This window comes from Myzus persicae, unplaced genomic scaffold (genome assembly GCF_001856785.1).
Source record: "Myzus persicae strain clone G006 unplaced genomic scaffold, MPER_G0061.0, whole genome shotgun sequence".
NCBI classification, from domain to species: Eukaryota; Metazoa; Arthropoda; class Insecta; order Hemiptera; family Aphididae; genus Myzus; species Myzus persicae.
Genome location: NW_019104224.1, coordinates 32,363 through 50,190, shown reverse-complemented (window position 1 = coordinate 50,190; position 17,828 = coordinate 32,363). Strand labels below are relative to the sequence as shown.

The 17,828-nt window shown below is 33.0% G+C and overlaps 2 protein-coding genes across 8 annotated transcripts in view; one reads left to right on the top strand and one right to left on the bottom strand.

The window, feature by feature from the left end:
* The window catches only part of LOC111040201 (UDP-glucuronosyltransferase 2C1-like), a 9,944-nt gene extending 5,339 nt beyond the window's left edge, over window positions 1-4,605 (top strand). The window contains exons 3-7 of one of the 7 annotated variants that reach the window (XR_002605182.1): window positions 351-943; window positions 1,475-1,697; window positions 2,376-2,595; window positions 3,958-4,316; window positions 4,406-4,605. Coding sequence is in view for 3 of the 7 variants with exons in the window: in XM_022324007.1 (XP_022179699.1) it covers window positions 351-943; window positions 1,475-1,697; window positions 2,376-2,595; window positions 3,958-4,264 (1,343 nt within the window). In the remaining 4 variants the exon portion in view is untranslated. Of the gene's footprint in view, window positions 1-350; window positions 944-1,474; window positions 1,698-2,375; window positions 2,596-3,957 lie in introns of all 7 variants that reach the window. The other 6 variants (XR_002605183.1, XR_002605184.1, XR_002605185.1 and 3 more) reach the window with 6 other exon arrangements.
* A 6,731-nt stretch (window positions 4,606-11,336) lies between these two features.
* Window positions 11,337-14,220, bottom strand: LOC111040208 (E3 ubiquitin-protein ligase RING2-like). Its single transcript, XM_022324017.1, has 4 exons — window positions 13,551-14,220; window positions 13,221-13,441; window positions 12,566-13,137; window positions 11,337-11,603 (listed from the first exon to the last, which is right to left on the bottom strand). Exons 2-4 carry the CDS (start codon window positions 13,415-13,417, stop codon window positions 11,392-11,394), a joined length of 981 nt encoding a protein of 326 aa, XP_022179709.1. The 5' UTR covers window positions 13,418-13,441; window positions 13,551-14,220; the 3' UTR covers window positions 11,337-11,391.
* Between the last annotated feature and the right edge of the window lie 3,608 nt (window positions 14,221-17,828).

Sequence of the window (17,828 nt, the reverse complement as noted above, 5' to 3'; positions counted from 1 at the left end):
CCCCCCCCAAATCCAGTTTGGTACAAAATCGATTTTCTTATTCAAAACGAATAGTTAATTGTAAAGACTTAAATAATTACCGTCAAATAATCACAATAAATTTAATTCAAAGGTGTCACTAACCAGTTAAAAAGTTAACTTTTTTTATAACTTTTTCAACATAGGGAATTTTCTAATTAACTTAAGAACTTAATACTTGTTTAATTAACTGTTGAAATAATAAAAAAAATTTTCCATTGATGTAAAAATAATGTATCAAAATTGACAATTCATCAATGTGACGAAAATGTCTATCGTTGTATAAATTATAACGGCCGTGGCCCGTGGGCCTTTTTTTCGTTCCGTTTCAGCCGTGGACTTCCTCGACAGGAACTCGCTGATGAACAGACTGCCGCTGTACATATTCACTCTGTGGCTGGGCCCGATGATGACCAAGACCGCGGTAGACAAGAAGGCGGTCAGGGACTTTGTGCTCGGCGACCGGTCAGCGTTCGATGTGGTGGTGGTCGAGAACTTCTTCCACGAGTGTTTCGTGACGCTCGGCCATAAGTACGGGGTGCCGGTGGTGCAACTGCTGCCGTTCGCCGTCAACCCCAGGGTGTCGCAGTGGCAGGGCAACCCTTACGGGCCCTCGTACATGGCCGACTTCGCGGCCGGTTTCGTGGCACCCATGACGTTCGTTCAGCGCGCCCAGAACGGCGTGGCCGCCTTGTTCAACACGTGGGTTAACCGGCTGCTGTATATGCCCCAGCAGCGGGCCATCATGGACGAGCACTTTGCGTACCCAGGCCACGAGGGCCGGCCTGACCTTGAGACGATGCTCCGGAATGTGTCGCTTACGTTGGTAAACAGCCACCCGCTAATCGGACCGCCAGCCCCTTACGTGCCCAGCTACGTACAGGTGGCCGGTATGCACATGAAACCGGCCGGGCCGCTGCCCATGGTACGTGTCCATACGATATTCAACCAACTTATATCAGATAGGGGTGCTTCAGTTATAGCTTTATTAGTATTCGAGTGGCAAAATGCTGTTAAAAAATTAATTCCCCGTGCCGCATACTAATATTAAGTTCGGGGTTTCATCGATTTCACCTATTATTTTTGTAGTGCAAAAGTGGGATTTCGACAGTATACCCATGTGTAGTTCGGAAACGTCCTATCGATACGGCCAATTTTTAATTGAAAGTTCAACGTCCGTTGACTAAGTTTTTTTAATGTCTGCAGGACGAATGTATTTTTTTAGTTTTAAATTATTTAATATGAAACACGAACACCATTATATAGCTTCATATATAAATGTATTATTCCTCCGTGTTTCATTGGATTCGTTGTGAAAAATAAACTTTTAATATTTCATGCACTCGATGACTAGGTAGTACTGGACCAATAATATACATAATATATTATAGGCCACGCTCTATACACTCATTTCTTATTACAAAAATGTCGCAAACATTTTATAATTATTTTCCAGGACCTAAAAACAATTTTGGACTCAGCTGAACACGGAGTGATCTACTTCAGTTTGGGTTCGGTGGTTAAGTCATCAAAAATGCCTCGAGAAGTAGTGTCTTTCCTGTTGTCCGAATTGGCCAAGCTGAAACAAACGGTTCTATGGAAATGGGAAGATGATCAGCTTCCCAACCTGCCAAAAAACGTCATGGTCAAGAAATGGTTTCCGCAAAACGATATATTGGGTATGCATACAAATACCTTGTGCAAAACATAAATCTACAGCTCTAGTCTAACATACAATAATGTCGATTGGTGGGACTCTCCAGAACATAAATTAGGATAGGGGACTTGAGGATTGTTTGTATGATATAGGTACCAATATGTATAATTTGGCTAACATCAAACATATTATTGAGCTTTACATTAAATCACAATGTTATACACGGTTGACAATAATATTTGTTATTCGATTATGTTCTTTATTGTATTAGTTTAAATTCAAGATAGGATACAATAATGATATATTATTATTTAATATGAATGTGGATGATTTAGATAAAATAAAATAAATAGTAAATAGTAAACATAATATTGTAGCAACACAAAATTAGATTAATTTGGGAATATTCTGTGCTATACTATCTTATCATATCGATATCTCTATACATACTCTATACGTACTCTACTATATTTAAGCTAACAGTATCGACAGAATAATCAATTTGAATTCTGGTGGAAATTACATTACTCGTATAGTCGTATGCATATTTTTTAATACCTATAGTTGTGATTGTGCAAATTATACCTACATTATATTATATTTATTTTGGTGTAAATTACATACACCCATTGATACATAAAATATTGTAGAATAAAATACACAATATACAATAACAATAATATACCAAAATACCTTCCAGGTCATCCAAACTGCCGGCTGTTCATCACCCACGGGGGCATACTTAGCCTGATCGAGGCCATTTACCACGGCGTGCCGATGTTATCTATACCGGTATTCGGCGATCAGACTCACAATTCGATCGAAGCCGAGAGCAGAGGATTCGCCTTGTACGTGTCCTACTTTGAACTGACGGCCGAGACTTTCGGATCTAAACTCCAACAGCTCTTGCGAGACCTTAGGTGAGGAGCACTTGTATTGCTTATTAGTATTATTTATATTTGGTACACATATACCCGTTATTGGACTCACCAGCGACAAACCGCTCAATACCAACCTCACTGTAGGTACCCTCTCTTATTTTTTTAGATATCTGACAAATGAATGGTCATGACTCATGATTTGCTGTGTTTTTTTTTGTTTAAAAAAAACTCTTTTGTATGGGTGATCGGCAGTTTTTAATCTCAACAATGTTTATTCGTACTAATAGGGGGTAAACAAAATCACAAATTGCAACGAATAAATTAAAAATACCTGCGTATTTCGTCATATAACCTCAAAATTAGTCAGTAGTTGGTTATTAGACACATAGATGAGTCATAATAGGGTAAATCTCTCGAGATAGACTCAAGCCTAAGACAGTTAACCTCACCGTGATAGAAATACTGAGCAAATTGTTTCCGTATATTTTATACTATACAGTGTATAGAATCAAAATATCTAAGAGTTGATATAAAATAATACATCATTGTTTTGAAATTTGTAGTCTATAATTTCACAACCATTACTGTGTGTGGTTTTGTTCTTGTTTCATCATCTCTGGTATCCGTAACAACCACTTGCTAGTGTTCCACAGAACGCTAAAGAACAGGTTTAGGTATACTGTTATAAAATATTGTGCCCGAAGTTGTCTGAAACACGTTATAGTGAGTTATGATAAAAAAAACCAAAAATCAGGTTTGCCCGGCAACCCTATTATATCCACCATAGAACAAATAAACAGTACAATAGTCCTAATGAGTGGTGTATCTAGTGGTAGATGGCTATACCAAACTAAAAACCATGTAAAATCAACAAAACTTTTCCATAGATTCTTTTTATCATACAATAATTATAAAAATATAGTAAATAAGTATGATAATATTAATAATATAGATTTCATTTTGCTCGCATTCAGTAAATTCAATTATATTTAATTAAAAGATATAAATCAATTTAAACGTTCGGGAAGGAATCTTACCAAAATAAATCATTACATTTATCTCGTATTTATGAATTTTATAGCTACATTTTTCAAATTAATAATATCATTTTTTTTAACAAAAATGTATTCAGTAAATGTATTTTTTTCATTGTTTTTATTTTAAAAAAAAACAATAAAGGAAAAAAAATGTAATTCAATACAATTTAATTGACGTATTATTATATTATTATTTTAAATGCCAATAAATAAAATCAATACCTATATTTCCGTACGCCCGCAAACAACAACCGTGACCCATATCATAATAAACATGTTAATTAGTTATAATAAACATTTCGTACATAGGTATAGTAAAATAATACGTATGTCTAATATTATATTATTATTGATTCGGTGAAAGGTTCGGTGAGGCCGCCGCGAAGGCGTCGGCTATAATGCGGGACAACCCGACGTCTGTGATGGACAAGGCCGTATTTTGGATCGAGTTCGTCGTCCGACACGGAGGAGCGCCGCACTTGCGTACCGCAGCCAACCAACTCTACTGGTTTCAATACTACATGTTGGACGTGATCGCCGCCGCAATGGCCACGTTGGCTGTAGTTTCGTATCTCAATTACAAGTGTTTGGCGTACTTGCTGAAGAAAATCGTCGGCGGCTCTAAGCGCCCCACTTCAAAAGTATCAAAGCTCAAAAAGAAGATGAAATGATAATACCTTTTAAGTATACATATTTATGTGACCGAGCACCGCCGCACTGTAGGTAACTATGGTTTGTGTTCAAATCTTTAATAAAATATAGTTTTCTGTTGACTGCTTATAAATTGATGTGACATAGGTATTATTTTTAAGGTATACACCTATTGACCTATGACCTATGTACCTGCAGTATAAACGATTATGGGTTATTGTATGACCTCGCTGGAGTGCTGTTCAAATGTTTACCTAAATGTGATGTGATTCCTCTCGTTTGTCCTATGTATGAATAATTATCATAAGTCATTTTATATCAAAAAGTAAAAATAAATTCCACAAGTTAATAACGTATTATACGTTTCAATGTTTTTATTTTTTCCCATAAGCGTCAACTTATAACCTGTTGCCGATAACGCTTTACATAACCATGATATACGACAAAAATGCCTATACCAAATATAACAATTTATAGACTATCTACCTTAAATTATTATATATTACGTCATTACCTTGGTACACTTTTGGGAGAAGTGAAAAAATAACATTATATTACATTATACTTGACAAGTCTTAATCAAAATTGTTACGTATTGGCTATTTGTGTTCTACATTACATACTCAGTATTCAAAAACTGCATGAGCCATTATACATAGTATATTTTAAATTAAAAACCAACATAATACCATAATTTTACCATACCATAATACCTAATTACATTGTACAATGTACCCATTTACTAATTATAGGGTACATAAAAATTACCTGCAATTTTGGAAAACATGCGGGATTACACATTTGGGTACATATTTTTTGCATTTTATAATACAAATAAAATGGGAACAATAATGGTTTAGTCGGAAAATGTTGCTCTATTATAGTCTATAGTGCCATAAATATAATAAGAATAGTTGAATAATAAAAAACCGTTGCGTAGAAGTCGTTGCCCTAAAATTATGGCTCAGCACCATAGACCTATAAACTAGTTTTTATCTAGTTTAAACTAGCTTATAGGTCTATGCTCAGCACACATAAAAAAAAGGCCCGGGGAGACATATTATGTACTCTGAGAGTCTGAGATACACCAACACTGAGATATTCTACCGAAAGCGCCGTATTTTATTTTATTCGTTTAGTTTTCTCGGGTGGAGAAGCCCCACTCGAGAGTTTGCGTGCCACCACTGATTCTTGTTCCTCGAGTACCAGGATTGTATGCTCTGGTAGTCTGGTGGCGTAGTGCCGATGTTTCGACCACGAAACCGGTAACTTGGTGCACAACTACAGTCAACGCACGGTATAGTGCGGTCTGCCGGTCTATGAAAAGTAGGCCGCGACCGTCACGAGTCTATCGGCCGTTTTTCGGAAAAATCCAGGGTTTTCCGTTCGGGAGTATCATTATTTTATCGTAGTACAAATGGTTTTCAGGTGGTATTTCGTCGCATTCTGGTCTGTAACATTTTCGTCATTTTGTGCTTGTTGACACGTAGATCTGCCATCACAAACGTGGCAATATTCGTGATTCGGTTCAGCATTGTGAACAATAATTTCGTGTGGATACTGAAGTTTTAAAATCGAAGCTACTTCGACTACTTATCGTGTATACAGACGCAGAAAATAAAAAAATAAAAAAACACATCATTGTAAAATCGATACTTTCATTGCCCCGCTCAGAATCTATTATAATTATTTAGTAAACAGTAGTACATTACACGATTTGAAATTATATTAGGCGGGAGGAAATCGTTTGGAGACCCATGCCCGTTTTACGGCCCGTAGCGCGTGACGATCGCTGCCTACTTTTCGTAGACCGCATAATTCTGTCACCAAAATGATCTTTTTCCATCTAAAGTAAAAATTATAAATTACTAAATTTTTAGTACAATTAAAAATGTCATAATAGTCCTTTTTAACTCGATGTCCGTTCAACCCTTCTGATTTAAACCGCGGATCAAGTACCAGGACTGCATGCACTGGTTGAGATGTTTCGACCACTAAGCCGGTGCTCTGCGCGGATCGGTTGATCTTTAAATCATACCGGTCGCCGGTCGGATTCGTGCACTCCTATGGCCACCTCATTGTAACAACACTCGCGATCTCCTCAACCCTACCGTTGCAACCGCGAGCAGGTACCAGGACGTCATGCTCTGGTTGTGATGTTTCGACCACTAAGCCGGTGCTCTGCGCGGATCGGTTGATCTTTAAATCATACCGGTCGCCGGTCGGATTCGTGCACTCCTATGGCCGCCTCATTGTAACAACACTCGCGATCCTCTCAACCATATCGTTGCAACCGCGAGTCAGGTACCAGGACCTCATGCTCTGGTACCGGTGCTTCGACCACGACTGAACCGGTGCTCCTCGGGAATCGTTCATTCACACTGTTGATTTCCTACGTTTTCGTATACATTCACATGAGCATGGAAAAATGTTCACCTTGTCATGATTTATTATTTATTGGTTGCCCGTGTAACTCGCTCCGACTACGACCCGGTCTGGTCGTCTATATTATTATTATATTCATCGTGCCTGACCAAATATGGTTGTTAATAACATAATAATAATAATTAAGGACAAATTTTTTTTTTGATTTGACTATTTATTTCAATACTAAAATCTCTTATTCATTAAATATAACAATTAATAATACTTAATGCCCATTGAAAATCACAAAATATAGTTTTTAATAACATAATAATAAAATTATAATAGTTAAGAATTAAACATATATATAATATATATTAATGGTCGATCCCGTGAACTCCATTGACCGTTTAAAATACCAACTCTATATGACTCAATTTTGTTCAATTCGTTATTTAATATTCGGGTGTAATGCGGGTGTTAAAAACTTCAAAATGTTCATCGGCCATCTTGAATCTCAAAATACCTATGCGCCACTTTAAAATGCGAATTTTGTAATATGCTTTCTTAGTGCACACTTACACGGGGCTCAAAGCAGTGGCGTATTTAGGATTTTGTCATGGGAGGGGATACGATCTTATTGTGCTAGCTCTAGCATCATGTGTCTTACATAACTTTATAAAAATATACGGTGGTAAATCTTTGTATAGTCGGAACGTTATTGAAGGTACACCGTTAAATGAAACTACGCTAAATACTATACAATTTCAAGGCGGAAATGCGAGTCAAGAAGCATTTCATGTGTGGGAGCTTTTTACAGATTTTTTCAATTCACCTAGTGCCACAGTTTCGTGGCAAAATGAATACATTTAATTTAAATTTTTTTCTTAAATATAAATAAAGACGTGTAGTTATTATTATTATTATGTATACATTTAATATAGGTAACTAACTAAGCAGACACCTCCTAAGTATATTATTCTATTATATATTAAAAATCTATAGACTTAAAAAAACTACAGTTTGTTATTAATAATAAAATAAGGAAAACAATTTAATAATTTGTTTTAAAATTTAAAAATGTCATTTTGTAATAATATACGTTATTTAAGCACAGTATTGGTATTAAGTTATATGAAATAAATAGGTACTTAATTATTACTATATAGGACATAGGTATAGTATATTATGTATGCATTATAACTGTTTATATAATTTTTTTAAATATACCTGGTTGGTTTAATTCTTCGCCTATAATTTTCCAAGTACGATCTTTCCAAGTGCTATCGGTATATTTTAACACTAAGATCGTAGAGCCCAGAGTGTGCTCGCACACATTCAATTAATTTTTCAGCGTTCATTTTAAAGTTTATGACTATATAGTGAAAAATTGACAACTGATAGTAATACTGAAGTACTGCACTTGGTAACTGAACTGTAGTGTAGTAACTGAACTAATAAGTAATATTTATAGCAAAATGCGAAAACAAAATGTGATTCTATTCATTTCCGGCCCGGCCACACATTCCCACTACAACGATTCAAAGAAAAACTCGGACGGATACCCGTGAGAGAATCGTCGAGAAGAATATTTTTACCGCCCGTCCACGGCCCGTTTCCCCGTTCTGTCGTCGCTCCAGACTAATATGAACGTTTATATTTAAAAATACAGGAACAATATTTTTTCCAGGCACGGACGGGTTCCGGACGGATTCCGGTCCGTCTCCGTTCCGTCGTAGTGTGAATAGACCTTTAGATTGAAAAAAAAAACACTCAACTTAAGTCTTGGGGGGGGGGGTCAAACCCAATGATCCCCCTCCCCCGTAAATACGCCACTGGCTCAAAGGTATAGGTATCATGAAAATTGCAAGCCTCAAGCTATCATTGTTTAGGCTCTAGCCCTCTAGGTCGATCAGTCAGTCAGGACATATTATTAGATTATATTATATGGTAGCAATGCCGCAAGGCGTCTCATCTTGGTTTTGGTGTAACCCAGTTCAGATTGTAGTATGCCATGCACGATTGTAAATTTTTTATTATTATGCATGCCGGTAACCGCTCATTGGAGCCGCGCAGACGCGCAGTGATACACAGTTCGAGTATTCTTTATATTGTTCTATTGTGTTCTTGACCCTCTTTTGGGGCAACGTTTTTATGCCGCGTGGCTTTTCTTTGCCGTGACTGAACGATTATTCTTTTTCTCCTAATCAAAATAAACATTAATGAATTCACCCCTAAACGATGTGTTGATTGTTCATACCTATTTCTCTTTTCGAAGTACAAATCCTGCACGTTTCAATTTCAGAATTTCGGCTGTGGCGACCTTCGTAAGCTACGTCAATGTACGCTCCACGGCGAATCTGGATAGGGCATCGTGTGAGACGTTACAAGTAGTTTTTAAGTTATATATTATTGCAAACAAACGAATAATTTTACTTGATTATAATGTTATGATACAGTGTTGGGTAAATTACTTTTGAAGAGTAATTAAATTCGAGTTATCTGACATTATTTTTATCACGTTACGTTAATTTTTCATTCGAAAAGGGGATTACAAATAACGTTACTAATTTCAAAAGTTAGTTAAAAAATTAGCCTATATATAAGCAACTAATCGCAATGACTGTTAAGTGGTAGCCGATAGGTACACAATTATATAAATAGCAACCATATCAGTCATCAGTTTTAACAGTGAAGGTATAACATTAAAGACTTAGGTATATTCAGTGTTGGGTTTTGGGTAAATTACTTTTAAAAAGTAATGACATTATGTTACTTCAAATATTTTTATTTAAATTACATTTGCGTTTCCTAAAATAATTTTTATCATGTTACTATTCTCCTTCATTAATATAGTAGTGCATTACAAATAACCTTACTTTTTTTTTAACCATATTCAATGTATATGATTCAATTATCATGTACATATTTTACAATCATAGACTTAGTGATAATAGACCTATTATGTACAAATGTAAAATAATAAGTACAATCATCTCACCTATATGGCTATATAGCTGTTTAGCCATATGAGTAGACAGGAAGTTTCTTCATAGGTCATAAATCATAATGAAATAATGAAATATTCTAAATACAAATTTTTAGAGATTGCTTTTTCATTAGGAAATTCACCCGTATACTTTGTCTCAGTCTTAAACACATAACATAGCACATTGTAGGTTCTGAATAATTAATTTAACTCTGTTTTGTTTAGTTGTAATAAATGTTTAATATTAGAGTGAATTGATCTACAATCAAATTGAGCAGTAAGAATGTTATCTGGTCAATGACATAGGTTTTTTTTTGTATTTCAATTTTAAAGTGAGTTATGAGCATTTAAAAATAGTAAATTGTTTGTACATCTTAAAATACTCATAACTCGCTCTAAAATTGAAGTTTAAAAAAGACCTACAGCAACGACTAGTTAATATTCTTACTACTAAATTTAATTATAGGTCAATTTACTCTAAGATTATTCACAACGTACAATATGCTTTGTTATGTGTTTGTAAGACTGAGACAAAACATGTGAGTATTAAAATGTTATACCACCATTTAATTTTTACTTTTAATTATTGTGTTTTAACTTATAATGTAGGTACTCAGAAAAAATATATTAAAATGAATACCGAATAAAAATGTATATTATAAAAATAAAAATTTAATCATAGCAGAGTTAATAAAAACAATAGGTATTAAGAAAATTAACATAGAATTCCAAACTAAAAGTTGAGTATCTTAAGCTACTTTAAAATTTGTATCAAATTACAAGTATAATATATTGAATAATCAACAATTATTATCTTAATACCTGCTTATTCAGTAGTAAGAAAATTATTTGAACACTTCACAAAAATGCTATTAAATTTACTAAGAGATAAAACCATAATTATAATAAGTAAACAATTAAATATAATAATGAATTGATAAATATTCTTTTAAGCTATTTATTTAAATATTTTTTAGTACATTTAATGTTATAAATTATAATATTGTAATGTTTTTTCTTAAGTGTTACACATTTCACTAATAAGTAATAAATGTATGATAATCAACGTTTAATAGATAAGGTAATACCTATAAGCTAATTATTAATATTTTTAGTGAAAAAAAATGTATTAAAAAGTAAAATAAAATTTGGTCTTCATGGAAAAAAAATCATTATGTACAAGTATGAAAATATTTTAAAACATGATTATTCTAAATAATATAATACTTAAAATATTACCACATAAAAATACATTTAGTTTGTTTAATAAATTTTTCATTATTATAGAACAAAATAAAATATAAGAAACTTACAAAATTAGCACAATAAAAGTAACTATATGTTTTATTACACCTATATTTCAAACGAAAATGAATTGCAAACATATTAGGTACATATTGATAAATTCTTTCAACTAATTATTTATACATCTTAGTAAAATTAGTTATTGATATTAACAAAATAATAATGGACTAAACCTATGGAAATCAGTTAATTACAGATTTATTTTATGAATAAAATCATGACACTTGTATCTAATAAAACTAAATACTTTTGCAAAAGTTTACCGAATTATATTAATGTTAACAATTAACATTTGAAGAACAATTACATGGCTACATAAAATAAATTAAAAATATTTTTTTTTAATAGTTAATAAATAATAATGAAATAGTTTTAAATTGAAATGAATAATCGTAAAACAAATTCAAATTATTTAACAAAAAACATTACAGATAATACATTTTAATTTTTGTTGAAAACTCTTTCATATATACAACTAATGTTGATAATTTATTTATAAGAGTAAAAAATTTCCATTGGTTTCTCTTTCTTGACGTTCCAAAATTTCTCTTGAACATTTTGAAGTGTTAAACTGTTATCGAGGAGTACATATTGATCAGCAGTTTGTGAAATATAGATTAGAACAGTCGCATGATTATTCCCAAGTTCTTTACCGTGATCTAAATTTAACCGCATGGTTAAATAACTTCTCAAGTGTTCAACTAATAAAAACAATGTAACAGTCATAATTATAAACATTTTAAAATTATGTTGTATTCTCAAGTCTGCCATGCATTATCTCTGTCTTAGAAACATATAACATAGCAGACTGTGAATTTAACTCGGTTATGTTTAATTTTAGAGAGAATTGTTTGTACATTTTAAAATACTCATAACTTGTTTAAAATTAAAATATAAAAACCTAGTCTTTAACTAGATAATATTCTTACTTCTAAAATTGGTAATCAGTCAATTTACTCTAAAATTTAACTTAACCGAGTTAAATTAATTATTCAGAAAGTACAATTTGCCTATGAGTTTGTAAGATGGCGACAACACATGCGTGTATGGTGTCCTCTCAAACTAAAATTGTTGGAGAGATTGTTTAATTTATGATTGATTCCTAACAATCCATTCATTCTTGTTTTCCAAGGGTATTATAAACTATGTCTTAAATAAGAGTAACCTTAGGCAGTAACTGATTTTTGTTTGATTCTGTAAGAATAGCTACAGAGATACATTCATCATAGTCGCCAAGCGCAGAAACCCACCACCTAAGATATTACTCCTATACAATACAGAGTATAGCAGCGGTTCTTAAACTTTTGTAGAACACGCACCCCCGATGAAATATTTTTAGAAATCGCAGACCCCCTACCATTTTTTTGTCGAATACCTTATTTTGTAACAATGCACTCATGTCACGTATTAACTTATGTTAGGTGGTAAGGCTGCCGAGGACCCCCGACATGAGTATGGCCGCGGACCACAGGTTAAGAACCGCTGGAGTATAGTGTACGAATAAAACACATTATAAAAACTATCAAATTTCAAAATACTGAAAAGACGAAAAAATGTTAACTTTCAAAGGACTTTATCTGATATTTTTGTGAAAATTATAAGTGTACTACTACACTAAAAATGTATTTTGTTTATTTTATAATATTTAATTAAAAAGGCATACCAGTAGAAGCAGGTGGTGCTTTTATATAACGTAGATCAGTTTTGTTTAAGCCCTTTTCTAGTTGATTATTATTATGCATTTCCTTAGGAAGAGGTTTAAGCACGAGTTCCATATCATTTAATGACATACTATTAAATGCACCATCACATTCAGTGATATTGGAGGTAACAGAAGTCGAATCCATCTTCATTTTTTTAGTTCCATTTGTTTGAGCTGTCACATTATTGTCCACTTGACTTGAAGTTGATGGTGCCGAATTATTTAATGATTTTTTTTTAGCTTGTTGGGCCCTTCGTTTATTTTTAGTATTGTACGAACGGTTTTTTTTTTGTTCTTGTAATCCTTCAGTTATGGACTTAACCATATTACTTTGACTTTGACTTTGATTTAAGTTCTCCATAATTTTATCTCGTTGCGCATTGAATTCTTCGCGATTTGGATAAAGTGCAGATATGAGCAAATCAAAATTTGGGTCTGGTCGCAGACATCGTTTCGATTTCAATCTTTTACGACACGTAGGACAATTTTTATTACCTGCGCGAAGTGAAGTCCCAATACATTCAGAGCAGAATCTAAATAAAACAGAATAATTTTTTATTACTACAAACTTAAAAAAAATGTAATACCTATATAATATAACTCTATTAACACCTACCTGTGAAGACATTTGGCCGCCATTGTTTTGTTCAATAAATCCAAACAAATCGGGCACTTCAGTTCACTGTGAAGAGCCTCCAGTGGTACAGAGATTTCTGTATCATCTGTAATAACTTCATGAGGAGTCCTTTGTAATTCATACGGCGTAAGTTCAAATTCATCCGCACCACGGTTGCTCGAGTTATTTGAAGCCATGTCGGAAAACGATTAAATTGCAGTCTTCACCGTGTAAATTAAACGAAATTCAATGAAAAAATACTCAACGTCGATTACAAAATGTGTCATTCGGTAAATGTATTTTATATATTATCATAAAATCAATACTCACCTAACGGCTGTAGGAGCCGAACGATGATTATACGCGTCAACGAAAATACGATGTGACGTAAATGCGTGCAGACGCTTTGGCTCCAGCAGTTGACGGTATTCAAAAAACTAATTAACCCGACTGTCGACCAATAGCACCCTAATCGAACTGACGACAACGCTTTCGGCTTTCCCAGAGCGGTGGCAATGGCGCGGGGATCGGCGGTGAAACGCAAACGGAGTACGCGAGCGGACCGAAAAAAAAACAAAAACGTGTCAACAACGAACGTTCAACTCAACAGTTGACGCAACTCGTGGTGCTGCCGCAGTAGTAACAGGTGCTGTAATGCGTGGTGCGTCGCCCCGCGTAATATTGTTATCAACGAGTTATCACGAACCGCTGGTGCAAAATATGGCGAACGGAACACGACGTCGAAACGGCAGGCTGTTGTACGAACACCTGAACCGGCTGAACCTGTCGCATCGAACGGGATAGGCCGCGAAAGGAGGTGATGTGTCGTTGTAATATTCGTCACGATGATTTTGATCGCGTTTCTGGAGGAATAAAATCGTTGCGACTCTTCACCATCGCGGTTAAATAGTTTTCATTTGTTTATTCTAGCATTTTGCAATCAAAATGCCGAAAAAACAGACGCCGTCGGTTCCATTGGTCCGTTCTGCGGGCATGGAGTAAATAAGACAAATTTATAACAATAATAATAATAATAATAATAATAGTAATGTAACGACTGTTGACCAGTGTCCAGTGAGGATGGATATCAACAGGGTAGCGTCATGGAACTACATATATACCAAGATTAGGTTAGGATTTTTATTTAATACTCCAATGCTCACTGCTGCAGGCTGCTATCGATAGTCTTGATGAGATTATGAAGAGTAAGTTTTGTGACCAAGCTACGTTACATTGGTATAACTTGGTCGGTGCACAGGGGGGATAGCACGACTGTGCACCCTCAAAAAATAGAAACATTAGAAACCTTGTTCCGTTATATTTTGGTTTAGTAACGCAACTAGAAATATTTCTGGGGGAGAGGGTCTAAAATTAAATTACAAAACATGAAAACTGTAAATAATAAAATAATGTATTTTTTATTAATTTTTGTGTAATCTTATCAATAATAATGCGTACAACATGAAATACAATTATAAAATAAAGTCCAAACAAAACGAAGCTTCGAAGTCGCTAAACGATGTATTATTTCTTCGGATTTTACATTATTTAATATCATAGTGAATATTGATAACAGCTAGTCCATTCAACTTCGATTCGGACGTTGAGTTTCTTAAATACATGCAATTAGTACGTTGGAGTGTAGAAAATTACCTTTCAGCTTCACAAGATGTAACAGGAAGTGTGACCAGTATTTGCAGGAGCTTAAAAACATTTGAAAATAAATCTGAATTGTATTTATTTAAGATTTTGATGGTAATTTTTAGTTGAATGTTACTATCATCTGAATAATGATTCCTAAATAAAAATTACAGACTTCACAAGATCAAAATTATCAATGTCATCACCATAAAATTCAATAAGTTCTTTAAGTGTTTCTTCTTCAAATGTTGAACTTTTCATCAAAATTTGGAATCCATTAATAATGTTTTTATGTTTCATATAAAGATCATTCAGTTGTTGAATTTACAAATCAAGAAAAGGAATGAATAAAATTATTTTGAAATAGTATTCAGGATATTTTTCTGGAATATTCATTCAGTGTTTTGCATCTTAGTTAGTCGAGGAATATCAGTTATAATTTCAAAATCATTTAATCTTATATTAAGATCATTATATAGTTTGTTAAACTCAAGACTTAAGTTTTCTCTTATGGACATCAATTGTTTTTTTCACTACACTAATATGTACAATTGTACAATAGCTTCAACTAAATCAATATTTTCGGTTTGAAAATCTTTACATAGCAAATGAGTATTGTAAAAAACATGTTGAGAATAATGTGAGCTACGTAAAATTACGATGCTTATGTTTCTAATAGAAGTTTATTTATTTTAATTGTATTTCTTCTAAACAACTTGAAATTGCTCATAATTTTATTGTTTGAACTTTGAAGTTATAATTATCAATAAATACTAAAATCTAATACTATACCTATTACCTATATACCTACTGTATATTTAGGAATGTATAATAAGTAGGTTATTCATTTTTAGGTTCCCAGGCCCCATCTCTAACATAATAATAGTTAAAAATAACTTGAAAAGACTTGATGTTGGATAGAATAGGTCACAGATATGTAGTTAGTTGTATAGGTAACTGTAAACATAATAATTATATTATACTACAAATTTATGAAATAACATTGAACACAGGGTAACGACACTTTTTTATCTATGATAGGGTATAGGAAAATTCATCGCCAACTGACTAATATTTTTAGAGTTGAACAAATTGTAGAGAATTCTCAGACCCCCAAACCCTTAACACTGTATATGTATAACAATATTTTAAAATGTATGTTTATTTACTATATTTCAATTAGAGTGAAACAGTAACAGTTTAAGAAAATAAAATGAACACAACTATTTCTGCATGATTTTTCTGTCTGTTAAATTATATTTATTTGAAATACTGCTATTCATAATTAAGGATGACAATATGATCCATATCTCCTCTCTCAATTACCCAAATCAATAATGGCATTACAATTATTCAGTTAAGAACTTTGAACTCTGGCTGATTTGAACTAGAAATATAACAGCTTAACAATGGAAGACCTAAATTGTCAATTGCTTGTTAAATATTTTTTCATTTTCTTATTAAAATATAATATTGGTACCATAGGTCATATTATTTGCTTAATAATATTAATTATTATAGTCTATGGAATAGGTATTGGAGGTAACATTAACATTGAAATACTTAGTTTTCATAATAAAAACCATACAAATGTATTGAACAACACAATTTAACTGTTCACTTCACTTGTTTCATAAGTTATAACAATTATAAACAAGGAAACAATATAAACCCACTCATATTCATGAGCAGTCTTTCATCCTACCAAAGACAAAGATAAATGCTGTTATAATATGTTCACAGTTATTTTGTCAATGTGTTACATAATATTATTATTACACAAATAACTAATAAGTAATAACTATGTACACTATGTAGCCTGTTATATATAACATTCAATAAGCTAAAGATTATTTCATAATATTATGTTGTAGGTGGGAACATAATAGGGAAGTAAATACCCTACTCACTCTATTTTTTTCTATACAATATAGGTACAGTACAACATTTTTGTATTTATTTATTCATAATTTTTACTTCAAAATTATCAAAAGATAACAGAAAAAGTATTTTATTTTTTGGGGTAGCATAAGTCTCCTGTGCACCCCCCCCCCCCCCCAGTTGTACCAACGGAGAGGATGCAATGTTAGGGTATTTACATTGTTTCCTTGTTTATAATTTGTTATACATATTTAAAACTTATAAAGTTAACAGTTTAATTATATAATTTTATGTTCTTTTACTGTGAAAATTAGATAATTTTAATCCTCGTATTTGAGGTATCTGTGACAAAAAAATCGAGAAAGATTTGTATTGTTATGAGCAAGCCATATGTTGGTTATAATAATGTTGGTTCTGATGAGAAATCAAAAGAGCAGTGATTGTTTGATATGATCTACCTCTTGGGTTAGTTTCGAGCCCGCTGAATTGTTTCCGTCGGTTAAATGTTAATATCATTCCCCTGAAAAGTCACTATTTTTTTGCACTTGTCACTATTGTTTTGCTTTTGCACAAGTAAGTAAAAATTAGCAAATTGCCTACTTTCACGAGTCAGTGTGACACACACGGCAGGATTATACTATAAATTATCTATTATATTATATTGTACTTAGGAATAGTAAATCCAGCCCTCGTGACATTTAAATAGTTGTGTATTTTCAGATTCAACTGCGGTAGCTGAAGAAATTAAATAAAATACAATAATATATTTATAAATTATTAATAATTATTACCCCGACCAATGTTCTATAGTCATAAAGAAGGGGTGAGGTAGTTATTTCAATAGTTATTTACATATATAATATATTTGGCGTATATTGTAGTCTGTAGGTATATTACCATTTAATACAATAGTATATGAATTAATTTTACACCCTATAGAAAATTGTTGACACTGTCAAATTCATAAAGTATATACAACATAAACAGGCGCGGATCTAGAAAATATTTACGAGGGGGGGGGGCATCTTAAATAACATTTCTGCCTAAGTCTGACAAAAACATTGTCCATACTATGTAAGCTAATAG